We start from the raw sequence: 27661 nt of genomic DNA on the forward strand, positions 1-27661 counted from the left end.
TGGTATGGTTAACAGTGCAGAAAAGTTTGTTAGACTCAATGATTTAATGTTTGCCAGGCACTCCAGGAAAAGAACATGAACATTCTAATGAGTGGTCCATGTTCTGGGCATTACGATAAAAGATGTACATTGTTAGATTTGCCTTACTACATATAAAGACCTCTAATTTCTGCTTGCGCTTCCTGTTGCCCCTGAGTTTGATCTGATTTCTGCTTTGCAGGCTGACAGCTGAAGAGGTAGAATCTCTAGAGACAGATACAACCAACCGCTGGCAAGGAGTCTGCATTAGCAGAGCATCTCCCACACCATCAGAATCTGCTGCCACTGTGAAGTCACTGATAAAATCATTTGATTTAGGATGCTCAGGTATTTGAACACTGTATTTTGTAGTAAAAAATTTTTCTAGCAGTGAACATGTAATTTTTGCCTTCTTGCTTCTTAATGGATATTCTCTGTCTGTGCTTGTTACATAAATAGTATCTGTGTCAACTATACCAGTGGTTCCCTGTTCTGACAAGAGGGAGCTAGTTGAGTTGGAAATTCAAATGTTTCCACGTTTTTCCTTGCAGGTAGCACTGGACAAAATATCACAGTTCACAAGGTCCCCAGGAGCCCTCTAAGTGGAATTCCAGTGAGGACAGCCCCAGCTGCTGCTGTTTCCCCCATGCAGGTACAAGGAGCTCTTTCCATCCTTGTAGTTTTAACATGGGTAGATGCAGTGTTTGCTACAGCATGACATAGCTTCAGCATGCCAACATGCATATGTTGACAAGGGGAAGGGGAAACTCATCTGTTTATTTGCTGTGAAACATCAAATACTGTAGTACTAACAAAAAGGATCAAAGTGAGTTTGTCTTTGACTTCAGCTTAGAGGTCTCAGTGGACGGATGTGAACTCTTTGGAATACAATTCTGAACTTTAATCACTGTTGACCAGAAAATAGGTTTCAATTATTGGGAGTGAGTTACAAGAAACATCAAACTAAACTAGGTAGCTGGCATGTGAGTTCAGAGACACGGGATAATAAGGTTCTAAGTTGTATGCTCCCAGTTATCCAGTAAGTTCATACAGTGCTGAATGAAGGGCTCTTAGACTTTAGGTTTTTTTCCTCCTGAAGCATAATTGTTCTGGAATATAGTACTACTTATGTCACTGCACCAGTTAATTAACTTTCTGTTAGCAATTTTCAAATCTGTGGTGCAATGTTATTGGAAATACTGCTTTTGTGAATGATGGAGAAGCAAATGCACTGTGCTTCCTGATTTCCACATATGCTGAAGGTGGCATACCGTCAGTCTGCTAACCTTTCTAGGCTAGAGAAGCCATTGTATGTTTTTTGACTGGGTGGTCACTGGACTTAAAACGGGACATTCTTCTCTGAATCTGAGTTAAAAACAGTTGCAAGGTTAGGGTGTTTAGGTGAGTGTTCTGAAGAATCAGATGACTTTGAAAGACTACTTAACAAACATGTGAGCACATTTCCTTCAAAGAATCAGCAAAGGAAGTTTAAGGAATGGGATTAGACAGAGGTCTGGGAACCTTCTATTAATGCCTGGCTGAGGGGGTATTAATGCTGAATACTGGTGCTCAGGCTGCAGAAACAAGAATCCTGACTTATCGTTCAGGGTGCTGGGAACAGAGGCAGGGTTAGGAACAGGCATTCTTACTTTGGGTTTGTGACACTAGATTATGTTTGGCAAGAGAAAAAAATGGTGCAAATAGAAATGTGAAATAGTTCAGGAACCAATGTGTTACTAGCTAAAAACATTGTCCCTTTGTCTTTTTATTTTTCACAACCATTTATCCAGCTCTAGGTACAGCTGATACCTTGTTGAAAGGTTTCTGTATCTGCTTTGTGATCTTGAGATAGCAGAAACAACGCTTCTTTCTGCTTGCCTATATAAGCATGATGGCTAGTATTTTTTTTAATTCTCTTTTGTACATTTGTTTGTTTCACAGAGGCATTCTGTTTATAATAATGCCAAGCCAGCCAGCAAGGGCATTGCCAGACACGCAGATCTTTCAGACCTTCCTCTTGCAGGTAAGTTGCAGTAAATGTAAAAATGTTGCCTCTTTTTACTAACAAAAGCTTGTTTTTAACTGTTGGCCTCTGCCTGGGCCATTTTTCTTCTTCTCATATGGTCAAAGGAAACATGAAAAAGTGTCTTCAGAGTCTTTATTTTAGAGAGCTTATTAATTATGTTGTGTTTCCATTCCCATCTTGATCATAGCCTTAGAAAACTAAAAAATAGCTGATTTATTATGGTTTGCCAACACAAGCTTGCCTTCTTTATTCCGAAGTATCCATGGCACCTCTCTAATCCATGCTGTGGAACTGGAGAGGATTGGATTTTGTTCAACATGTATGTATCTGGAAAAAGTCCAAAGCACTGTCTTTTCAGGGTTTATTTGTTTTTAAATTGAGCTTCATTTGAAATACATCAAACATTTCAGATACCGATGTGGCTGTTTTAGGAGCAGTCATATTTGGGCTCGAAATAGTTTGTTTTGAGAGCTCTCAAGAGATGCGTTTGTTTTTATTTCACACTTTGCTTTTGTTCTCTTGTCATTTAATATTCTTTTCTACTAGTGTTTGTTTCCCATTTTCTCTGGGCCTATTTTTCTGATTATCTAGTCCTGAACGTAGTTGTCCCATTGGAATCAAAGCTAGTAACAACAGATTATTGAATTTTTAAGGACAGATGAAATATTATATTCCTGTAGTGAAACCTCAGTGAAACTGCAGGGAGGGACAAAAAAAAAATCAGTCACAACTTCTTCATTGGTAGATTGGATTTTCTGCAATAGTTTGCTAGTACAGGAGAGAAATTAGAACCTGTCTTCATTTTTAGACTCTTCAGATAATCTGCTAAGCTTCCCCTTCCATCATTCAAAAATGAAGACATACTGGATCTGAACAGCAAAACAGGTTATAGGGTAGATGGCAGCATAAACAAATAACATCTTGTCTATGGTACTGGCTTCTCCTGCAGGAGTAAATGGTAAGCAAGCAGAAATTATCAGTGGAACAGACAGAGTTTATTTGTATCAGTTGGTTTCCAGAAAATGTCTTGCATGAGAGTATACAATGATCCTAAACAGAACATAAGACCTTTTTAATCTCTACCAGTTTACTGTAGAGTGAAGTCATCTGTCAACTGTGTAATATAATGCCAGTCCTTAATAATAAATATCCCACTTCAGGCCATGGATAATTACTGTTATTACCCATAGACAATTGTTCTGTGAAAATGTGTTGAAATCAACAGATATTTTATTAGCCATTGTGTGGTAAAAATTTATGGTTCCTTATCTAACAAGTTCCTGTATTTATAGCTTCTCTTTGTACCTGGGTTTAATTTAGTTCCAATAATCCATAGCAAAGGCTTACTCACTGTAAAGTTGTAATAGCTCTGGTTCCAATCTAAATAATCCTAGAAGGCAGTTGATCCAAGCCCTATGCAAACAGCGCTGAATTAAAAAATATCCCCAAGGAAATTCAGAGTGAAGTAGTCTTCATAATAATAATCTTCTGGCTGATTCCATCTGACCGGTATCACAGCAGGGTTCTGTGATGTCCTTAATATGACCCAAATGTTACATCGTTGGAGAGGAGAATGGATTACTTTGCAGAGAGAGCTGATCTTTGGCTATGATCTTTTCATTTAGAATCAGAGGTTTACCGGTTCTGTCCTGGAGTTTCTAGCAGCCAGAAATAAGTCAAAGGAAGTATATTACTCATGCAAGTGAGACTCAAAGTACAAAACTGGATGCTGTTAACTTGCACCACTTCAGGCACTACTGTATAATTCAAGCCGGTAACCACAAGGTTTCTTTAAATAGTGCAAATAGATAGCGCTAACATAATGTGATTTTCCTTAATCGCGTTGCATATTTTTCATACGATTATTATCCTGTTTGTCTTTCCAAATGACTCCTAATATGCCCTCGTCTTCTCCCTCTTTTCTGTCCACCTAGATGCTTCCTTTATAGGCTTCCTAATAGCCTTTATACCTATCTGGGATCATTCCTTCTTCCTTTTTTCTGTGCCCTGCATGAATGCATCCTGAATGATTGGCACAGCACTTCCTAATTAGACCATGCCATTAGCCAGTCCAATTATGTTAATGACAATTTGACAGTGCGCTTTTTTTTTTGCCATCCTTATAAATTAGTGAGAAACCTACATTCCTCTTCATAATGTTTCAGATATGCTTTTTGCAGTAGATCTGTTTCTCTAAGTGGAATGTTCTTAAATTTAAAATGGTCCCAAGAATCATTCATTGGTTGCCTGTCTGATTGGTGTGGCTATTTAAATTTGAGGGAATTTCCCATAAATCCAACTTTATGAGGAGCTGGAAGAGTCATACATGTTTGGAATATATAGTGGAAAACCAACAAAAAGACTTAATTTTTAAGAGTATGCTGTGTGCTATTTCTTGTAATGGCTTCAAGGTGCATGCAAAGAAGGGACAGGTGAGTCGAAGGAAGGATGACCCTGACGGAGCAAGGTGTATGCAATGCAATGCAACAAAGCTCTGCCAACAGCCAAGCTGCTGGAAAGGAGAGAGTCTCCTGGGACTGGATTCTGTCCTTTTCCATCTGGACTTCTTAATAGATAGGAACTTAGCAGCCCTTTATGCTGTGGAAAGAAGGTGCAGAAATGCCCATAGCTCTCAGCAGCTACGAATGCTGGTGTAGTTGTACGATATTCAGGAGCCAAAGCGAGGGCAGCTGCATGCCTGTTGGAAGGATGTGCTTATCTGGCAACTGCTGATGCACACACCCCAGCTACTGCTGAAAAGAAATTTAGGACTGATTCAGTGATACTAGCCTTTGCTGAAGCTGAGATCCTCTAGGTGATTCAGCATTAGTTGCTAATTAACATAGGGAGGTAACTGAAAAGGAGGAGAAAAAGTTGTGTTCCACATTCGGTTCATTTTTGATAATAGCTCATAGCGTGCTGGCTGTAGATCCTGGCTTGTTGACAGTTTGTCTACATAAATGAAGCGGTCAGCTTTCCCTGTGTTGTACATTGCTCTACCTCATGATTGATATGCATGGGGAGATAATTTGATTTCTGTGATCTCTCTGGCTTCTCTCCAAAAACCTATCAACATTGGATACTATGGCTACTAATTTTGTTGATTTTATTTTATTCATATATATATACACACATATCTATAAATATATCCCATAAAATATATGTTATAAAAATAAGTAATAAGTGTAATAAAAATATAGATGCATCTGCTACGAATATCTTGAGACTTCTCAAAGTTGTCAGATAGGATGCCAAGCATCATGTGATAATAAGTGCGTTTTACTGCTGCCTTGAGCTGGGTTGTATTCAGGAGACAAGAGGCTTTCTTGTTACAAGTCTGCTAATGGCAGAAAAGAAATTATTGTGCTAGGGCTGGTCAGTCATCTGGTGAAGATATCTGGCGATCAGCTTTTGAACCTTTAAGACTGTAGATTTTGGTATTTCCCCTCATTCACCTGAGGCCCCTACCCCCCAGCAGGAGTATCAATCACAGGAAACCAGGCAGTCTGTACTGTTGAAATCATCAAAGCCGTTCCTTGTTATGATCACCTCTAATCTGCTCAAGGTTTCCTAGCCCCATGTGTGTTTAATGAACAAATGAGTACATTTGTTTAGAATCAAAACAACAGACTACATATTGTGTGCTGGGTGGCAGGACAGTGATTAATCAAATTCCTCAGACTGCAAACTGACAGCTTTTTTTTAATTCCCACAGACCTTCTGAAGGGGAGAAATGAAGAGCTGAAACCAGACCATTACCTCCGTAAAAGCCCCTCCCTGGAATCCCTGAGCAAACCCCCTATGGCCTTCAGCAGCAGAATGCTTACCTCTACCCCTAGCAGCTTGAAACCCCAAAGCAAACTCAGGTACCAACTCAGTTTCCTGGGAAAAACGGCACACTGGAAAGATTGTCAGCATTACCTGGCATGAAGATGAATGTTTTAATCTGGTGGACCCCTGTCTCCAGTGGAAACTCTGCTGGCTGGTCTGTCCAGTTCAGAATTACCAGGCTGTGTCAGATCCAGATATCAAAATTCAGATTATAATGACCACAATTATCTGTAAGATAAGCAATCATGACAAAATTAGGATAGCAAGGTTTTAGGAGCCGCTAAGTTGTATATAAGAATTTCATTATGTGTACGAGTGATGAACCCTCATTATCCTATTGTAGCTTTGCATGTTGTGGTGAGTCAAAAACTAAAAGCTTTGAGGTCTAAGGGGAAGCTGGACACATAATTTTCTTCTGTCTTGAAAAAAAACATGTATTTTCCTCTGATCTCCACCATTATTTCCAACAGTAGAAGCTGTAGGGCGGAGACAGTGTGGGTGTTTTTATTGTTGGCCTTTTAGCTGTCCTCAAGGCCGTGACTGCAATACAGCTTTGAGATTTTTCATTTTATTCAAGAACTCTTTCTGCAGCAGCTCAATTGGATGTGAATTTGCTGTTACAGATTCTTTAGATAGTTTCTTTCAGTTCTACACCCTAAATCCTGGTTCTCAATATGTAAAGCAAAGATGTTACTTGAAAATTTTAAGTAAAGCTGATGAAAATAATAGCAGAAATGCTAGGTTAACACATGCAATCGAGTATCCATAGGCTGCTATTTTTTCGGCTCTTTGTATGCAGTGATACAAACTGAATTTGTCTCATATAAAGGCAAATATAGAATGCAAGCTCTGAAACCTATTACAGTTTGGTTTACATTTAGGTTCTGTGCTGCCATTCTGCTTTGTCATACAGATATTATTTACACACTGGTAAAAAATAAGAGACTTAAAGCATATTTATCTTCTACTCCGTTATGCTTCCCCCCAAATTAGTGTGGAGAGGAAGGACCCACTGGCAGCCCTGGCTCGGGAGTATGGTGGTTCAAAGAGGAATGCTCTGTTGAAATGGTGCCAAAAGAAGACTGAAGGTTACCAGGTAAGGGAATAGGTACATTTTTACTTTTCTCTGGAGAGTAATTCATCACTTTCCTATATGTGTGCAGTAAGCAATGTCACTTGAAAGAAACATATGTATTTCAGTCTGCTGATTTTTGCATGTTTATGCCTACTGGGTGTTTCCATCCTCTTCCTTCATTTCTTTAACACTGCAGTCCCCAATGTTACATTGTCATCAGTAATTTGTATACAAACCCCAAAATATTTACTGCATCAAAGGTCACTGATGGTGAGAAACAGAGTGTATATGCGCAGCAGCTTCAATTTGGCATCAATTTTTGAAATTACATTCTAATATTTTTTCTGTAGGCTTCTGTGAATGATGTGCTGTTGTGAGAGTTTTTTCATTGGTCATTTCTGTAAAACCAAAGAAATATTTCTTTGTGTGGCCTTGACCAAATGAAGTTTGCGGTTCGGGGCCCCACTCTTTCTAACCTGCTGCAGCTTAACGGGATTTTACAAAGCAAGTTTTGACTGCTTGAGAATGTCTCATTTCTTTGCAGAGTGATTTTTCACTGTTAAACAGGCATAATGATTTGTCCAGTTCTTGTATGCCATTGCTGTGCTTATATCAAGCTCTGGCTAGTATTTGTATGCAGCTGAGTTAGGCCTTTGGTTCTGCTTGTAACTGAGCTGTAGAAGGCAACTATAGACAACAGTTCATCCTGTGATATATGCTGGGTGTGCAGGATAGTCTTGGTTTGATATAATGTTGAGATTTTTCTTTCTTAAGAATAATATTGTTTGTTACTTAGAGCAGAAGACAAAAGCAGTTATCACCACATGAGATGCACCCTGGAGCAAGTCCTTAATAAAAGCAGAGTCCATCTTTTAAAGTAAATAATAATTTTTTTTTTCCTTCACAACCAGCTCTTTATGAAGCATTAGCTGCAGGGTGCAGGAGTTCAGAAGAAAAGACAGTAGCTTTCCCTTTGAGTAAACTGATCTATAAAAGTTTGAGTAATTTCTTAGCACTGGCATATTCATCTGGCTTTCACCAATTTCACAGAAGGACGGGTATCAGAGAAAGCTCTTGACTTTAGACACACCTTAGAAAGAATAAAGCCAGGGTTAGCATTTAGCCTCCAGTTCTGTGATACTGCCTGAAAGGCTACAGTACTGTCCCCAGAAATTATATGCTCTATGCTGTGTTGATTTATTTTATATGTCATCTACTAAAATTCTCCCGGTCTTGGATTTGAAGCTGGGGGGGAACATTCCCATCCAGTCCTCAGAAAATGATTCATGAAATACAACTTTTCCAAGTCTAACTTCTGTTTAGCCGGCAAACCTATCTCTCAGGTAACACTTTCTCCTGACAGTGTTGCCCTTTTTTGTTTCAAATGGCACATATGGTAAGCTTCCTCCACTTCTCTTAAAACAGTCTAACTCTGATGAGTTCACTGTTAGAAGTGTTCTCTGAGAGTCAGCCTGTATTTTTCTTTCTCTCATTACACCCAAGCTGGACTAAATGTATTGCTTTTAGAAATTATTATGTGGCTTTGCAAATATAGAGGCCTGTCCTCATTCTGTAGGTACCAGACTGGCACCAAAAGTGATAAGTATTCCCCTCATGATAGAATAGAAAATGAGTTTTGTTTTTCTATGCTGAACCCAAGTAGCGGAGCTAACTGTGTATCAGATAGCAGGCCACCCAGGAGACATGCAAGGCAATCTGGGTCTATTTGTTTTTCCTTTTAGTATTAGTCTCTGGAGGAAAGTATGTCCATGCTTCAGAGGACAGTGGAAGTCTTTGCGCTATCTGTGGCTGCTGGAGTGTTGTTGCTATGTGACTCTCCAGATGATGTTTCAGAAAAAACTTTGTCATTTTGGTTCCTGGTCTGATGAGGCTCTTGTTCTGTTCATGGCTGTCCTCTGTCATTACTCTTTCTAAAGCAGCAGAATGAGTTTTCAGCAGTTTTTGAGAACAAGCAGGTAAAGCACTGACAAACGCTGCATAATCCAGGAGAGTCTGAGAAGTTCAGACTGTGATGTGGTGGGGGGCCTTATTACCCAGAGTATAAGATCTCAGGGCAGAAATTAAAGTCAGATGAACTGAAGGACAAACACAGTATTGATTTATGGTGAGAGTCTTGCCTCTCTATCTTCACTGCTTCGTTTAGAGGCATTATCTCTTGGACAGTCTTCCTCAGATTCTCATTCCCATTGTGCTCTTTGCAGTGCGTTCACTAACTCTTCTTGAACTTGCTTTTCCCAGACCCTTGCACTCTTACGATAAGGCTGATATTAAGCTCCACAGGGAGTTTTTATCATTCTTGAGTACAAAGAACTGGAGTGGAATAAAGTCAGTCATCCTCCTTCCTGCCTTAGCCACTGCAGTGGTGGAAATGAGGTAATGAACTCCACCGAGCAGAACCCTGATGACGTGCATGGCTTCTTTTCCATAGATAATACCCCTGTCTATGAGACATCTTCTGTGCAAATCCCAGTATAATCTGTCATGTTTTTTCTAACATGAATTCCAGAACCACAGATAACTTTGGATGCAAACTGTTTTCAGCTCTGTGACACAGTGGAATGAGAGAATAAAAGACTTGCTGATTGACTGCTTAACTTCTTTTTTTCAGTGGCAAAACTTACTGCCTTTGAGGTCTAGTAACAGTTCCTGTTACTAGCTGGTGAGGAAGAGGGAGATTCCTTTCTGTTTAAATTATGAAGATACCAGATTTCATTAAACAGTATGAGCAAAATGGATTAGAATAACTGATGCTCTCAGTAGCAGCTACTACCCATGTTCCAGCTTCCCTGATTCCTCAGGATTAGTGACCCAGGGAAGGTATCTGGGGATAAGACTTAGGGACCAGCACACAAGGCTGCACTTTTTAAATGCTTTAATCCATACAAGGCTTATACTATAGATAGAAATTTGCACCCTGCTCCTGGCATATATCCTTGCATTGATTACAGTGGGAACATTCCCTGGCTTTGAACTTCAGCATGTTCCCCAGGAGGCAATCTTATAAAACAAGAGAAGAACACCAGAGGGAGTTGAGAGAAGTGCAACACAAATTAGTAGTGGCCTGGAGGGTTTTGTTTGTTTTTTAAAAAAAGAAATTGCCTGAGTTTACAGTAACTGAGGGGAAACATGAAAGCGTCTATGTTTCTCTAATCTGCTCTGCCATTTCTAAGATCCCTGTTTTAACAGTGATTTGATATCAAAAAGTTAGGAATGCTAAGGAGAAAGAGTAATTATTTAGAACATGAAAACAGAATCACTAGAATGAAAATAAAGAGGAAGCTTAGTTCAGTGACTAAGAGAAAAGAATATGAAAGTGGGATTGCATAAACTGTGGCATGATCGATCATATGATTTCAATTGTCATATTTCAATGCCTAGATGAATGTTATCTGGCATTTCAGCCATCAATTTTGAATAATTATGCAGGGGAGGTGCTAAAAAAAATTCACCAGTAAAAAAAATTGTGGTGAAATAAGGCTTTGGACTCAGTGGTTTTGTGCAGAACTTCATTGAGGAAAATCTCCAGCTTAAAAAAAACACCCTTAATCTAATGTATGGTTCCCTATAAGAATTGTGCACTGGCATGTGATCTCTTTTGCCAGATGTACATAGACTGTTCCTTCTGCCTCTCTGAATTTGTTGACATCATGGTGTGTAATGTAGGGTGATGGGATGACCAGACTTGAGAACTGCTTTTGTGGCTCTGGAACTCAATTACCACACAAGTCCTTTAAACCACAAAGCCTGCTGAGAGTAAGTTATTTATGTTAAAATAGCTTTTTCTCTGTCATCTTGTGGGTTGGTTTTTTTCATCTATTTAAAAAGATTATAGATCATAGCAAGAGTGTGAAGTAGAAATTGGGTGCCTCGTTTCTAATAGGCTCCGTTCCTAGGAGTTTGTAACTCCTGGAAGCTGCTGAGAGTCATTCTTGTTGCATTATCACCTTCCATAATCATATCATTAGTGACTGTGGTGTTATTAAGTGCCCTGGTTCTGTTTGCTGTCTGTGGAGACCATTTGTCAAGGGGCCAAACCTCTCTAGATTAAGTCTATTACTATCCACAGATGTATTGTGAAAACACAGAACATCAAGAGGCACTTAACCCATGATCATTAGAACTGAGGATTATTGTTTCTGCCACATATACCCTCTCCAGAGAGGGGAGGGAATTGCTACCGTGTTAATGAATATGGTTCATTTAAAAGAACTATTTTCATGTTTTTTCCAACCACTACACATCCATCCTGTGGCACAGAGGAGAAGAGAATCTGAGACTGACTCTTTTCTCTAATGTACAATCATGATTATTCTTTTTATCAAAGTTATATTTGGTTTAACAGGACCCATTTGGGATCCACTTGTTGAAGAACCACCATCTCTTTTAGTAAAGCTACCTCTGCGGTCGTCTTAAGTAGAGGAATGCTATACAGAAGGAGACAAGGAGTGTTCTAGAACTGACAAAGGGAAGTGGCAGCTATGCCTCTGAAGATTTTTATATTTCATATATTCCCAACCTGTGCGTTCAAGCCATTGCATTATATCACCTCCCTGACTATGACAGTGTCATTACACCAGCTTATGGATAAAGGCAGTGGGCATCTTCAGGAAAAGAAGTAGTGCTCCATATTAGCACTGACACCAATATGAGATGGCTGATAAATTGGTATTGGTCTTACTGATTTGCGGGACCAGCCTCAGATCTCATTTCATACCATCTGGAGGAATCTCAACAGCATGGAGAAACTACTAACCAGAGCAATCTTTACATAGCTTTCATGTTGTACAGGTAGTGGAGAAAAGAATTCCTTTTAATTTTTCTGCATAAAATACGCTAGCAACTATGAGCAAAGCTGGAAGAAAATTATTTATTTGTTTCCATGCCTTACTCAGAGTTATTTGACTTTGCAATAGGTCCCAGGAACACTGTGCAGTTTTAGAAGGTATGCTTAGGAGTATGTAGGAACTATTTTTAGGGTGATACTCTCTGACATTGTATTGTTTAGTCTAAATTAGCAAAATACAAATATCTGTATGCCCAACTGTTCTGAATATTTGCCTCAAAAGTTGTGAATTGTTTTCTGAAGCTTCCTTTTCTTAAAACATATAGTTTAGGGCTCTGATGAAATATCCTGATAGAGGAAAAAAAAGCCCTACCTTGAAATATTCCTGCTATTATGGCTATTCCAGCCTTGAGAGACAGAAATTGGAAACAAATTACTTCTGAACATAACCTAAAAGTCATTAAATGTAATTCTGAATGCTTTGCTTTTGCTACTAGAAGCATAAAGCTGGTATATCAGACTACGTAAAGGTTGGTGTCTCTGCATAGTACTACGTTCTTCATGTAGCAAAGATGTAAAAGCTTAGGGAGAAAAATAAAGGCTGTTGCATTATTTGCTGTTTGTCAAGTAATTATAGCAAGAGACTGGTTAACTAGCGGTTTGACGGTGGATATAATATAAAGCTTTTTACCTTTTTGTATTCAGTTTAAACTCGGATTAATGCTAGCTTTTTGTTTATGTATTTGTGGCTTTGTTTTTCTCGTAGGAATTTGCATTCCTTTTCTTTTTGTACTAGATGGTTTTTCCTCCATATCCTCTTTGTTCTCAAGCCCTATTGCATGATATTATTCCCTGGTTTTTCTCATATTTTTTTGACTCATTTGCTGGCTGGATGAGATCCAGCACAGATTAAGTGTGGCCTAAAGATGTACAAATGCAGATAGGCTGATGAGGACATAACTATTCCCTTTGGTCAAGCGGTCATGGGGCCAATGCGTTCTCATTAGGGAGGTGGACTCTCTCTGCTGGTAGGACAGCCCGCCAGGATGACTATTTTTTGACTGCTGATGCATCAAGCAGGGATATTTCTGCTTTATAGGAGATCCAAAAGCTCCTTCATGGACATGTCCATGTTTGACAGTTTCTTCCTTATTCTGGAAACTAAGGGTTATAGTTAGAAACAGGAAGTCTGTTATTTCTTTGTACGTCATTAGTGTGGGTAGTTGACGTTATCTTTCTACTTAAGCAACTACTGTCTCAGTCTTAAGTCTTGACTGAGCACTTTGCCTCACTAACACTTGAGTTATGCACCACCTTGGACCACAAAGAGTGAACAGAGACTATATTGCAAATGCTACCACAGTCCTTACGGTTGGTGCTCAGTTCTGGTAAAGAGAACTGGTTGGCAGTTCTAGTAAAGAATCAAAGAGCTGAATGGGACAAAACCCAGGATCAGCCCTCTCAACCTCTGAACCTGGGTAGAATATAATTCCTGGGACTTGGCTCGTAAAACAATCGGTCAAACGCTTCCTTTGACACTAATATAATGGAGCTTAGTTTTAAAGCCTTCAGAATCCCAGCACAGCTGTGCACTGTCCTAAAGAAATAAAGAAAAGAACCCAGTTGTTTCTTAATCACAAGATGTACACTTGGGTATGGGTGTGATTCTCTTACCCTTTCTACATTACTTTTTGTGTTTGTGTGGACAAGTAGCATAAAGCTGTTTCAGTATGTTTCCAAATTTTATCGATCTCTCTCTCTCGTATATCAATATTAACCAGGTTTCTATCTAAATATTTAACTAGTTGTGAGAACTATGTAAGTGGTGGCATTCTGTAATTCAGCAGTAACACTGAGGAGTGGTCGTACAGGTTTTCTGGCCACCTTTTCAAGTGAGGTCTTCAAGCAACAAGGGTAGGAGGTAAATCCCATCTGGTGTTATGCACAGTTTATGTGCAGTCTGGAAAGGCTGGATTCCCACAGTACTGTGATCTCATGTGCTGAAGATCAATGGCAAAACAAGTAACTGCCAGTTTGTGTGATGTGGGTGAAGAAAAACACTGAACAAAACGCCTCCGGATTTAAATGGCAGCCATCCATTCATTCTAAGCAGCATTCATGGCAGAGTCTCTCTCTTCAGGGGAGGACTGGGAAGATTTCCCTTCTGCCACGCCAACCTGTGTGCCTGAGATTAGAAGCTGATGGCCAGAGCCTGCTGAGCAAGCAGGAAAAAGCTGTCTGTCTTATATTTCCCAATACCATTAATGCAACAAAGTTGTTCTCTGGTGAACAATGGCACTTACCCTAAAGTACCATATGCTAGCATATTCCTTCTGTTACAAGAGGGTGCACACGCTTACCAAGAGCTCTGCAGCCACAGTACTTGTAGCATTTTGACATTTAGAAGTAGAACATATGTGCAATGGGTTTTCCCCAGGAAGCTAATAGTTTGTTCTGTGAATTTCTGAGAAATGGGTAAAATTTCTGGCTCTCTTTGTGTTTCTTTGATTTTTGCCAAAGAGGAGGATGTTGACTTCAGAAAGACTTTTCCTATCTATGCAAAAGTTGAAGGGAGTCTTGGTAATAGCTGTTGAGATGGGAGGGATTATCCTGTGTTTAAATAAAAATTGACAATAAGTTGGTCAGGAATTTTGCTCCCAAGTCTGCTCTGGACCATCTTTATGACCTTGGCAGTCTTGCATAATGCTATTGCCTTGATTTCCCTAGCTGTTAAAATATAGATCATCATATCATGTATCATTGGATGATGATGAGTTTCAGTAATATTTGGGAAGATGCTCTCATAAAAAAGACAATCTTGAGAGTTTTTAATTAATGAAAATATGGGCTTAAAATTTCAAGGTATTCCCATTTTTTTTCCAGAATAAAAGTTTTCTTCTTCTAAATACAAACACTTATAGCTGAATGTGTACATGCAGTTTCTCTGTATGTTCCAGCTGGACCCAGGGTTGGGTCTGGAAAATAAATGCAGCAGCCAAATCATGGCATGTTGGGAATAATCAGGTTGATTACTAATGTGTAAACCCCCTTCACAGTGATGCCAGTGGATAAACGTGCTTCTCCAGTGTAGCCCAATAACTTGAGCCAAGCTCTACCTTTTTTCACATAAGGGGCTTTATCCTGTAAACAAATACAAGTCTCTTGATTGGAGGGATAAAATGAACGCCCATGCAGCTCTCTCATGCGTAACTTTCTATCCTGCTGGGTAATTTTAAAAATAGCATTTACATTCTATCCATCCCAAAGTCCAAGACGCTTTCCTTGTGTTGCCTGGATGCAATGACAATCAGTGAAAACACTGAATTGATTGGTCACCAGCTGGAACAGCTCCAAACTGTGAATTTAACTGGGAGAGAGCTGAGCCCTGCTGCCTGTTCCATGAATATCCTTTGCTGTTGAGACCTCTCCCCACCTTGTTTCCATCCTTTACCGTGAGCCTGCTGCAGTCTGCAGCCTACCCCTCTGCCCAGAAATTCCAGGACATGGCTAATCTCTGAACTCTCAATACAAATAATTAGAAATAGCTGTGGGAGCAGTCAGTGTGGTCATTAGCGATTCTGCACCAGGGCTCCAGGCAGGAAGTAGCTGTGCTGCTGTCTTGGACACAGAGGGGATAGTTCCTCCCCCTCTCTCCCTCCCTCCTTCCCCAGAGTATCTGTGTGGTCCTCGGAGCTATGCTGCTGCATCTTCACTCTTGCAGCCTTGGGAATGAAGGAACACAGCCCAGTCTGTTTCTTCTCTGTGGCATTCAGCAGTGGTGTCATTTATATGAGTTGGTGAGAAGATTGATGGAAGTGTTAGTTGTGTAGCAAGCAGGGAGTTGGCTTTCAGCAGGTGAGCATAACAAGTATAATTTATACTGAAGAGCAGAAAAGAGATCTGTACCAAAAATAAGAACTCATCAATATCTAATAGGATTATTACAAGGAGCAGCACTTGTTAGTTCCTGGTCTTGCTGTGTAATCCACCTCTGCCTCTCCAGGTACAACTAACACTTGTTTTGCCCACTGTGACAGTGGTGTAAATTACAGAAGTACCAGTCACACTTGATATATCATCTTTTGTCACCATTACCTCATCTCTGAAATGGCCCGGAGATGTCCATAAAATTGCTTCTGCTTATACCAGCTCTCATTTGGTCCTGTATGTTTGTGTAATAAAAAGCCATCTCCGTGTAAACTCAGCATTATACACTCTCTCTCTCTCTCTCTCAGCTGGTGTGCAACATGATCAATTAACACCCAAAAAGGAGGAATACGTACAAACCACTGTCACTTTACTAGCATTTAGTGAGACCTTTGAAGTAGGTGACTTCTAGTAATGAGAATGTTGTCATGGGGTAATTTACATTCAAAACAACTCATATTATTTGCTAGGAAAGGTTCAAATACATTCACCGTGTGTTGTGCGCACTGTGCCAGCAACTACTCTCAGCCCTTGACCACCAGAATTTGTTTTCATTTTGAAAAGTCAGTCTTTATATATTAAAATGCAAAGAAAACCTAAAAAATGTGAACAAAGTGTAGTGAAATGTTTGCCAGTCCACGCAGTGCTGGGAGCAATAGATCTGATGGGCACAAATGAATGCTATTTGGCTCATTAGGGAGGTTACTCATATGTATAGTTACAGTGATGATTTCAGTGTCAGTAGTAACTGGTTTTTACCTTGCAAGCAGAGGAAATGGGAGGTCACATAATTACGTTATCTTTTTTTTTACTTTAAATAGCTCCCATTTAGTATTACTGTCATTTTTTATTCTTATGAAAACTTTAGCTATAGCAGCGCCACATCTCTTTTGTAATCAAAATACCAGAACCAAGCTGCCTTGTAGAGGTCATAGACCTCCTCAATACCTCATGAAGAAAGAGCTGAGCTTGAAGAGTGCACAGATGATTTTAGAATGGCTTTACAATTTACTCTGAATGATGCTTCTGAGACAGCTTCTGTCAGATGAGCTTGTTTTGAGCACAGAACTTTAGAGATCATCATGCTACCTGTTCTTGCCAGTCTGACATGACTAGGAAAGGTAATGAAGAAAATTGGACATGCCTAACTTTTTGGTATCTTCTCAGATCTCTGGCTTTTGAGAGACTGAAATAGTTGGGAGCTGAAAAATCTTTGTGTAGGATGCACGACAATAAGCTTGTTAAATTTCCTCTTTTTAAATGTCCCTGCTCCATGTGACTACTGTAGTCAACTGATGTTTGATGCGTTTGCAAAAAAATATAGTCGTAAGCTCTCTTTCTAATGTCTTGTCTATGCTAAGAAGGCTCATTAATTCACACTTACTGAAGCAAATGATAAACTGTAAACCCAAGTCAACACCTGTGGCAGCAGTGGAGCAAGGAGCAAATAGAACCTAGGAATGTGATGGGAAATGGGGTTTCTTTATAAAAAGGAATGCAGTAAATGGGATAACCTTTAAAGAGCTGGCACCAGTTCCTTATCATTTCACTGTGTTGTAATTACATAATTTAGCAGCATTTTCACATAGCATTTTATGTTGTCTGAGCTATGTTGTTTCATACATGTGTAATCAACAATAAGATGCATGACTTACTGATGTGACTGGTAGAAACATTAGAAATATGGAAGATGGGGATAGAAACACAAAGTTTCAAAGAAAGGTTAAAACAATTCTTATGGAGACTGCAGCTGCCTGAACCATTTGAACTAGGGATATTAATACAGCCTCGAGGATAGAAGGTCATTTGGCTTCCTTCCCAATCTTGGCTAGCCACTTAATCTCTATACAATAAACAGCATTGCTGTTCCACAAGTTATTCTGGATTTTTTTTTTTTAATCAAGAAGCATTACTTTATTGTGTATTCCATTTAACAGAAAAAGATTTGTAAGACAATTCAGAAAGGTTCCTTGTAGTAGATTGACTGTGATATGCAAATCACTGTAGACTTGCAGCTACCCATTGAAAATAGCTGTGTGCAATTGTCCAAGTTATCTGGGTGCACCCTGTAATTACAGAAGAATCTAGGCAGTCTTTAATTTTAGGCATTCGTGCCTTTCATCTGTGTTAACTGGACCTGACCACACTTCTAATTCACCCATATTTCCAGTAGATTGCCCAGATGTTTCATATCTTTGCTGCAGCATTTTAGATGAACTGGAGTGTTTTGTTTGCTCAGGAGATTAGGTCATGCTAAAAGGAGCCCTTCTTCACTTGTATTGCTTCTTAGGAAGTATTTAGAACTTGCCTGCCCAGAGCTCAAAGCTTATATGCTTCCTTTGATAGAACCTCTTCGGCTGAAGCCCGCTAACGTGTCCCCAACCAGTTAGGGTGTAATAAATCCAAATTAGATTTGCAGTTTCGTGCCGCTGTTGTTGAAGACGGGTGGGTGTAGGTAACCTTTGGAAGTTGCCTTCAAGGTACCCTGATCAGATTTTACGTTAGAAGGGTCAGAGTTCAGATTTGCAGAGATGTGGCTCATGAAAAGGAGGTTCCTGTTCAGACATCTGTGTCTAAATATAACCACATAAAAACACTGAGCTGTAAGACTTTCGGTCTGTGGAGAAGATGTGGGTCTCTGCTTAGTGATAAGCAGGACCGATTGCAGAAAGCTGAGCCAGTTAAGGGGGAGCTGCTATTAAAAACAAGGCAATTCCCTTTGGTTTATTCAATATATTTACTTTAACTAGTTCTGTCTTCAGTATTTAGAGTCTACATTCTGTATGGGCTGAAACTCAACAATTAGCCACTCTGGCGTGTTCCTGGTGTGTCATTCTGTACCAATGACTTCTGACAGGCAGGAGGACACGTTGTATGCTGAAGGGGGAGGGTGGGAAGAATGGTGCTACGGTCATATTTATTGCAGGCTTTCTTCCACAGAATTCTAGGATAGCTTCAAGCTGATTCATGTTTATAATTTATAATTCTGGGTCTTACAGAGCAAATTATGACTCAGAGAGCCATTGCTGTGGGCACAGTAACATCTGTGTAGTGGGAATATCTTGTGTCAGTATTTTAACGTGCTCAGGCTATAATGAAGAGCGGACGATGTCATTGTTGCTTTTTACTGAAGACTTGGAGACAAAGATCTAGTGAAATCTAATGGGGTGGTTGTTTTTCCCTCAGATAAACAAGACATTGTTTTTAGTGAGAACAGATCACACAGATTTCCCTGTGTGTCTTTACCGTGGCTCTCATAGCACTCCGTTATCTGCAAGCAAAGGTCCTGTTCCTGGGGTGGGGGGCTAAGGTTAATGACTTCTGAGAGGCAGGAGGGCATGTTGTATGCTGAGGGGGCAGGGTGGGAAGAATGATGCTAAGGTCGTATTTATTGCAGGCTTTCTTCCACAGAGTTCCAGGCTAGCTTCAAGCTTTCATTTGAAGTGAATGAACTATTTTCCCTGACAAGAAGCCTGGGAACTACACTGGAAATAGTTTAGTCTGGACACCTCTATGCTCTACACAGTACTCTATCACTATCCCAGCAATCTTTGTGCCCTCATATCTTTCCGTGCTCCTTTTTGCCACTCCACACAGGGTATGTAAAGATGGTTATGTCATCATGCTATAAAAACACCTCTCTTCTGGCCTGACTTTCATGTTCTTTCAAGATTTTCAACTACACCACCCCCACCTCCCCAGTTATTTTCTTAGCAGCACCAGGGAAGACCCAGGTCAAGTGCTGCATAATATGGATATGATATGTCTGCTCTAAAAGAAGCTAGTAACCCTGAGCGCTGCAGACCTAAGCTACTCGGCATGCCTTGACCCATGGGCCAGGGGTTAATCTCTGGTGCAGATGTCTTTAGCAGCGTGGATCCACTGATAGCATGCTAAAGATAGACATTGGGGTACTAGTGACCATGAGACGTACTGTGACCAAAAGCTGGCAAATTTTTCAGCCTGCCTAATGAGCGCTACAGCTCAGTTTGATCTGCAGTCCCTATTCCATTTTCATATTTCTCCCTACATTCATTCTGCATACGCTCTGATGGTGCATCTTCCTCCTAAAGGGTGCTATCCTATATAGGTTAACTTCTAGGTCTCTCATGAGAAGCCACATGTAGTTTTTTAGAGCCTGGATTGGAGGTTCTGCTGTAAGCACACTGGGAGACAGAGAAATCGCCAAACTCTCCATCCTGCAGTTTGGAAGTGTACATTAACAACCAGCATGTATACAAATAGCTCCCACATAGTCATGGACTGTGTGTTGAGGAATAGAGAGGTGTGGCAGAAAGACTGAGACAAGTTCTACTGCCAAAATAATCAAGAGAAGTGAATCGTTTCCAAGGTTTTCATTCCATAAATTGTTTTCCTTTTTTTTTTTCCTGGCTTCAGCGGAGCCAGAGGTCTTCTGAGAAATCAGAGTGCCTCTATTTTGACTTAATTCCTCTTGGTGTGGTGTAGTGGGGAGGTATTACAAGTAAAGCTGCGGTGTAGCAAAACACAGAAGATCACTTTTCATTTACTATGTCCTTATATCCCAAACTGAAAAGCAGTTAACACAGAATCCAAGATGAAATGCCAGAGAGGGTTTTATACCATGTATGAAATGGAAATGCATTTGTTTAGAGGAAAAACCCACAATTCACTGATGCTTGTTGGATGTGAAAATGGCAACTAAGTGGTTTTGAGTATGTCTGAGTGTTTTTTGTTCTACTATTAACTGAACAGTTGAGCTGAACCTTCAAACATTCATTTTGGATTTACATTTAGGACAAAAATTCAGATTTGAGTTCGTTTTCGCTGTTGGTCGTGACATACTGCTTTGCAGTAGATTTCATCCATGGTTTAAATATTGTCAGCAGAACCCCATCCTTGAACTTTTACTTGTTTGTAAGACTTGGATCTAAGAATTACTGAAGATGACTGGCTGGACAATGCTGTTGGACATGTGAGGATTTTTGGACCTAATTCTGATTTTATTGTAGACATTAGCACTTCTTGTCTCTAGATATTGTTAGATGGGAGGAGAAGAAGAGTTTTAGGTATAGTTAAAGCTACGAAGGTAAGTAAAATTATCAAACTGATGCTGGGCTGGTGAAATACTGTAGGAAGGAACAGTTTTGTATCTCCATGTGTCTCTCATAATAACATCATGAAAATGAGGATAGGATATAATGTTCCCACACAAACATGTCTTGCCTTTTTGTCTAGTCCTGTTGCTTTACTAGGGCTTTGTTTGTTCCTGTTTCCATGGCCTTTAGCGGGGCCAGGTGGGGTATGACCTCCATTTTCCATTTCTATCATACAATATGCAATGACAATATTGGCATTTGATGGTAGGCTATTTGCTGATAAAACATATTGGCCTCGTTAAAAACACTTCTGTCATTTGGCAGTCAGTCCTTTCTCACTAACTGCAGATTGATAAATAGTAACTTGTTTGTCTGAAACGTCAAGCAGAGTAATCCAGCTTCAGTCAATTCCATAACACAAAGTTGGACTTCCATGGTGCGACTTTATGGATTAGGCAAAGCCAAGACAGCTTTCGGAGCAAAATGATTTTTTCTTGTGATGGTATTCAGCCACTATGTCGCTTTTCTTTTATCTCCATTGACAGATGTTAATAGAGCAAAATACAATGTGGTGGCTGGTGCAGTGCGGTAATGTCTGCTGCTGATGGCCTGCTTTTCTGAGCCCATTAGATCTGTAGATTTATTACAGCCAGAGTATTTTGACCTGAAATGTTCTGTACTGCTTCAATTTGAGTTATGTTTGGTTATGGACATCTATGACTAACCTGAAATCCTGTCTGACTGGACAAAGTCCAGGTTGGTCAGCTAATCAGTGAGGCACCATAAGTGAAGAGCATATGCTAAAATACTTCCTGCCTGGGTTTTAGTGCATCTGCATTAGCTTTCGTATGAGAGGTGGAGTAAAAGCGTTGTCTTTTGGGGAATCTTGAAAGAAACCGGAAAATAGCTGAATAAACAAAATGAAGTGGCAGAGTCTGAGTTGAAGTTTAGCACCCAGGAAGATGGGGCTGGCAACATGATTTGAGGGTAGCTCCACACCGGCCGTGTAGTGTGAGAGTTGGTGCGGTACCATCATACCTGGAGCCTTCCATGCTCCAGCAGCTGTTACTTAGTTCGCTGTTTTGTTTTTAGCTGGTATTTGGAACTAGAGCTGCTACTACAGCGGCAAAACTTAGCCATGAGAATTCATTAGTGTGCTGGTATGGCCAGTCAGTGCAAACTAGAGCATTAGAAAGGTCACCTTGTTCGCAGGATCAGAACTGGCCACAAGTGTATGTTTAACTACAGCTGTGCCTCGCAAGAGAATCCCTGTGAAGAACCCCGAGAGCACTATGTACCCCCAGTAATCTTTGTATTTTAAAGGAGTTCTTTACAGGTGGGCTGATGTTAAAATATCAGTTTCTGTTTCTGTAATCATTCTAATCCACCTGTTGAACGTAGCACGTTCTGGACTTCAGTTGTCATGAGTAGGGAAACTGGGTTTCCTCTGTGCACCTGAGTGCACCTTGTGATAAGCTACATGACTAGCAAAGAAGAATCCCACCATCTAGCAACAAGGGGAAGGAAGATGGTTTTTGACCATTTAAAATCGCAACCATATTAGACTATTTCTTTGAAAATGTTTCCTTTTCACTGTCCTCCTATTGGAGCTGGCAGTGGTGGGAGCATTGCTAGAAAGTCAGAGATTTCTCTAGCTCAGCTCTGGGGTTTCAATTGGGTGTTTATTAATATATCCATGCCCCCTGAAACATAGATTTCTCAAGCAAACTCAGCCTTGTTGTCATGTCAGGAAATGTGTGAAGACAAGATTTAAAGGTTTCTGTTTGTTTCTGTTCTGTAAGGATCTTGTATTGTACTTGTTACCAGTGATGCAGCCACATTTATTTGTCAGTGGCTATGGGTGGTAGGAGAAGAGTGAGCATCAGGAAACCTCTGTTCCTTCCTCAACTGCTTACAGCTCATTTTGTGAACTAGGGTAGATGATTAAATTCTATATCTCAGACTTCCATTCTTTATCTGCCTTTCTTAAGTGCTCTGTGATGTGCAGACGAAAGATGCTGCACTGATAAAGAATATGAGAATGCAGACATGCATTCATGCAAATGACTGCAAACTGGGCACATCTGCCCAGCTCTTGGAAAGCTGCCCATTCAGCTGTTGCTGTTGCCAAGTTCAAGCCTCCCACTCTCATACAAGTAAGCACATTCTTTATTTAGGGCTTGAGGACTATGTTAGTATTTCATCAGCTTGATACGACTTTTGATAAGGGGCTGAATCAAGTCATAATTGTTAATTACACATTCTCATTAAAGCATGTATCTGCTGTGTAATATCAGAAAGATAACAGTGGACAAATACACTGATTACACTGCCTCATCATTCTACAAATCCATCCTTCTGTAACACATCCTGAGACAAGGAAGCATGAAATCAATTACAAAACACCAATTTAAAATGTCAGTGACTTCTGTTGTAGGTGCTGGAGAAACCATCTCTCTGCCATTCTGTAATTGAAAGGGACCAGATAAAGTACTTCCTGCTAGCACAGGAAAATTGCAGCTGCAGTGTGTTCTGCCCATGGTATTTCTCACCTTCTAGAAAGCATTGGAGAGAGTCTCTTTGAGGCCTGGTGTGAAAAACGTATAACTCCTTAATAATCCCTTATCCGGGATGTTGAAACTTGCCATCCTATTTGATATCTTTCTACCTGACGTGAAAAACAAGGGGAGAATGGAAGATGTAAATCTGTGTTCCTTTAATACTCTGAGATTTTGTTTCATGATTGCATAAAAACTATTGTTTGGAGATTTTTGTTATTTTGCAGCACTCTTCAGGGATGGTTCATGTTTTCTCTTACAGAATATTGATATTACCAACTTCAGCAGCAGCTGGAGTGATGGGCTGGCTTTCTGCGCTCTCCTGCACACGTATTTGCCTGCACATATTCCTTATCAGGAGCTCAACAGCCAGGATAAAGTAAGTGGTGTTGTACGGGCTGCTTACACCATTTGCAGAATTCATGGTGAACATTATCTGGTTTGAGGGGTATGTGGTGGAGACACAGTGTTGCAAGATCTTGATTGATACAAAATAAGTAGATGGGAGCAACAGTAAGAGACAGGTGTCAGTTGAGAACTTAAAAAGCAAACACACTGGATGAAGAGGGGAAGGAAACCAACAGTGAGCTCCCAGAGCAAAATGCGGGGACTGCTGGATAAAGAGTTAGTGACAAGTTGCCTGAATCCAGTGAGTGCTGCAGCTAAAGATGAAGACAGCATCCCTTTTGAAAGGCTAAAGCATTTTTGGACTCCTGAGTTAGCAGCACACATGAGAAGTGCTGGATCAGTAAGCAGACAGATCATTCATTGAACTACTTGGACAGCGACGTATCTGAAAGTCAGACCATGTCAGCGCATTCTAAAAATGTTATTAAGACCCTCACAAAGGGGAGGAACCTGGATTTACTGGATTTACTTCAGACGGCTACTATCTATTACAATAAGAATTATACTGTATACAGGAATGCCTTATTTAGTTCACACCCCTTCAGAAACCTTTCACTCATAATAAAGACAGAACCTCAGCGGGGTTTTTTGCCCAGTTGTAATCAGTTTCACAAGAACCTATTTGTCAAAAACAGAGGGCTGTAGCTTGGGCAAAAGTAGATGAGCTATTTAAAGACAAAGAACTTGTTTGTGAGTATACTTTACTAATACAAAAAGGTGTCTATGTGGAAGTATTGAATCTAGTGTTTTTCAGTTTTCAAATATACCTGCTTATTTAAACTTACTGATTAACCAGCTGCGGGGTAGGGTTCAGGAATCATACTTTGATGATAATCCTTTTGAACTTTTGTTTTATTTTTACAGAAGAGAAATCTGCTGTTAGCATTTCAAGCTGCTGAAAGTGTAGGCATCAAACCCAGCCTGGTGAGTAACCTTCTTTTAGCAAGGGAAGATTTGCTGCACATGCTGTTCCAAAGCCTTTGTTGCCATGTGGTTAGTCAGTCAGCTTGCACTGAAAATGTTCACATAGCACTAGGGAAGGCTGCACCGTCATGTCTGAAAGTTCATAGAGTTAGGAGAACTTCCAGGAAGAATTTCTAGAATCATAGAATTAATATAATTTGAAGGAACTTCTGGAGGTCATCTAGTATTGAAATGAGAGTATTGATTATGTCCTCTGCTTGGAAGCTGATTCCAGATGATTCCTATTTTCATGGGCAGACTTGCCTGTTAGACCATTTTCTTTCCTTTTGTTTTAGCGTTTCAAGAAACAGAAGGGTAATTTGTTTGTTAAACTGTTTAAAAAGCCTTTTCCAAAGTCAGTAATATGATGACACGGAAGAGATAAGTTTAATATGAAGGAAAAAATATTATGGGGTTCATGAGCTAAATACAGAACCAAAGACATGCAAAGAAGCAGCAATTTAAATGGAATTATATAGAGAATTGATCTTTGATTGCAGGTGGAGGAAATCTTTTCAGAATGTAAAAGGCATATGGCTGTTTAACTAGTTTGTTAACAAGTTTCAGAACTGCACTAGGCCAGTAGATATTCCCATGGACTTTTATACTGTACGTGGCTTTAAGGAGCTCTGGAGTGGAAGCAGAAGTAGTGTTCAATAGCCACAGCTACTCAGAGCACCCAGTGATGTTCCCAGTGGTGGTGCTTGACTAAGTTTTGACAATGTGTCTGTCCTATGCAGGAGCTCAGTGAGATGATGTACACAGACCGGCCAGACTGGCAGAGTGTGATGCAGTATGTCGCCCAGATTTACAAGTACTTTGAGACCTGAGATGCAGAGCAAGAGGTGGACAGAAGTGGGGAAGAGAACAAAGAATGCTACAGATGCACTCGATCACTTTAAAAATCCGCTTGCTCCTCTTCCACAACCAACCTAAGCTCTTACTTTGAAAGAAAGCTCTTCCATAATTTTGATTACATCTGGGACTGCAACCAAATAAATATCCATTGTCCATCTATACAAACCAAATTCATCTGTAATTTTACTCCCACATGGAAATTGCAAGGCATTTTCAAATACGCGTGGGATATTTCTGAAGAGGATCCCTTGCGCTAAACAATGTTTGCCTCAAACCAGACTCCATCAACAGGAGACCTGCTACAGAATGAAGTTCTAAATCAGTGTGGACTATGCTGGCACTCAAGGGAGGCTGGGAGATTAATATTAATACAAAAGCTCACAAAAATGCTCTTCTTGCCAAAACATGCTTAACTCATCCCGAATACGTGTTGTTTTCTTGCCTCCATATATTTTATAAAACATCATGACATGCACATAGGTCTGTAGAACCTTAACCTGAGTTATTCTCACACATCTGATCCACTAAGTATACTAGTTTGCTTGTCATAGCTTAACCAGCAGGATAATAATAGGATCATTTGTAACTCAGAAACCACGCTCTGTTCCATCACCAGTTAGTGAAAGAACTCTAAAAGATCCTGTTAGGTGCTGGGACTTCATTTTTCAGATTAACAGAAGTAATCTCTTTGAGGAAAAATAGGTTTATTACTACAACTTCATTACTTGATTACTATGGGAAGCCAGAGCTTGGTTTCCCAGCTGACTGTGCAGGCACAGTTATCACAGGAATATTGCAAATGCAATTTACTGGCTTTAGTTTGCAAGGTGCCAGTAATCAGGTGATGACTCTCTAAGCAATACAGTGATATCTCAGTAGTTCATATTTTTGTGGATTGAGTGGAGTAACTTCTTTATTCTGTGTTGATCCTGTATAACCAGCACAGATACGTGATTGCTGTGTAGAGGCATGAATCTTGAGGCAGCCTGTGCCCTGTCCAATAAAATGTAGCCCATAGGACACTGTTACATGCTTGGAAGTGATGTTACCCTGTAAAGGAACACAGTAATACATTAGTACCCATGGAAGTTGCAACCTCACAAGTTACAAAGACTGTACTGGAACCCCTCTCTGTCTCGTGGAAATCTCCAAGGCGCCAGAGAATAGTTTTCCAGCTCAATAATACCCTTAGTAAAATGTTTGAAAGATACGGTTTAATTTCCATTATACCGTTTCTCTTATTTCACCTTATGAAATTAAATTTTCTGTTTGTCTCTAAGGATAGCAGGATCAAACAGGGTGCTTAATTTGTTCTAGGAGCGGGTCTTGGGGAACATGCTTTGTACAGGACCTCATAGAAGGCTGCCTAGCTGCTTTAGATTATGCTGGTAGAAGAAAGTTGTTGTTTAGTTAGCATGTTTCACCCTGTGACCAGACTTGATGCTTTGTGAGTGTTAATCGTAGGGAGCTAGGGATCATTTCTCTCTCACAAAAAATAATAGTGTGTGCTCACTGCTCTTAACTCCTGGAAAAAGGCTCATGAAATAGAAACAAGTGATTTCACAGAAGGAACTTGGTTTCAGGTTTTCTGGGGCTTTGCAGGTGGCTGATCCTCAGCCTCTGGCTTCCCCACAGTGCTTTGTTGTTTGGGGTTTTTCAACACATTTTAATTAGTAAACAACCTGTTTCAGACTTTGGTTTTCTCGCAGCAAAATACAGGATTAAGGGATAGATGACAGTGGCCAAGGTGAGTGAGTGTACTGAATAGAAAGGAACTTGGAGGAATGCAGTGTATGCCTATTTCGCAGGAGGAGAAAAGCATCACTTGCTCTTAGTTTTAGTTTGACATTTATTCTAATCCATCGCCCCCAGAAAAGTCTGAGTCCAATCTTTTGAGAGTCTGTGTGATAAAAAAGGACAGTGGCACGCACTTACAGTGCCCTTGCACTCTTTGTGTCATCCTATACTGTGAGAAAGCAGTTTTAAGTGCTGGCCAGAGTTATTTCTTTGCAAGAGAGTGCTTTCTAGATTGAATAAACTCTCCATTTTTTTTCAGCACACACTCTGCCATCCCTAGGGAGCATAGGATAAGTTGCTCTAAGTGTTCTCAGATAC

General features: G+C 40.1%; 1 protein-coding gene across 1 annotated transcript; it reads left to right on the forward strand.

Moving 5' to 3' along the window:
- Positions 1 to 206: 206 nt before the first annotated feature.
- On the forward strand, positions 207 to 25784 carry LOC104835776 (cytospin-B-like; the record flags this gene model as incomplete). The annotated part of the gene is made up of 8 exons (XM_010573946.1): positions 207 to 366; positions 570 to 670; positions 1960 to 2041; positions 5760 to 5910; positions 6869 to 6971; positions 23580 to 23696; positions 24590 to 24649; positions 25429 to 25784. Coding segments are annotated over 8 exons (864 nt in total), but the record flags the coding sequence as incomplete, so codon positions are not given.
- Positions 25785 to 27661: the final 1877 nt, after the last annotated feature.

This window comes from Haliaeetus leucocephalus, unplaced genomic scaffold (assembly GCF_000737465.1).
Source record: "Haliaeetus leucocephalus isolate CR32 unplaced genomic scaffold, Haliaeetus_leucocephalus-4.0 Scaffold395, whole genome shotgun sequence".
Taxonomy (NCBI): Eukaryota; Metazoa; Chordata; class Aves; order Accipitriformes; family Accipitridae; genus Haliaeetus; species Haliaeetus leucocephalus.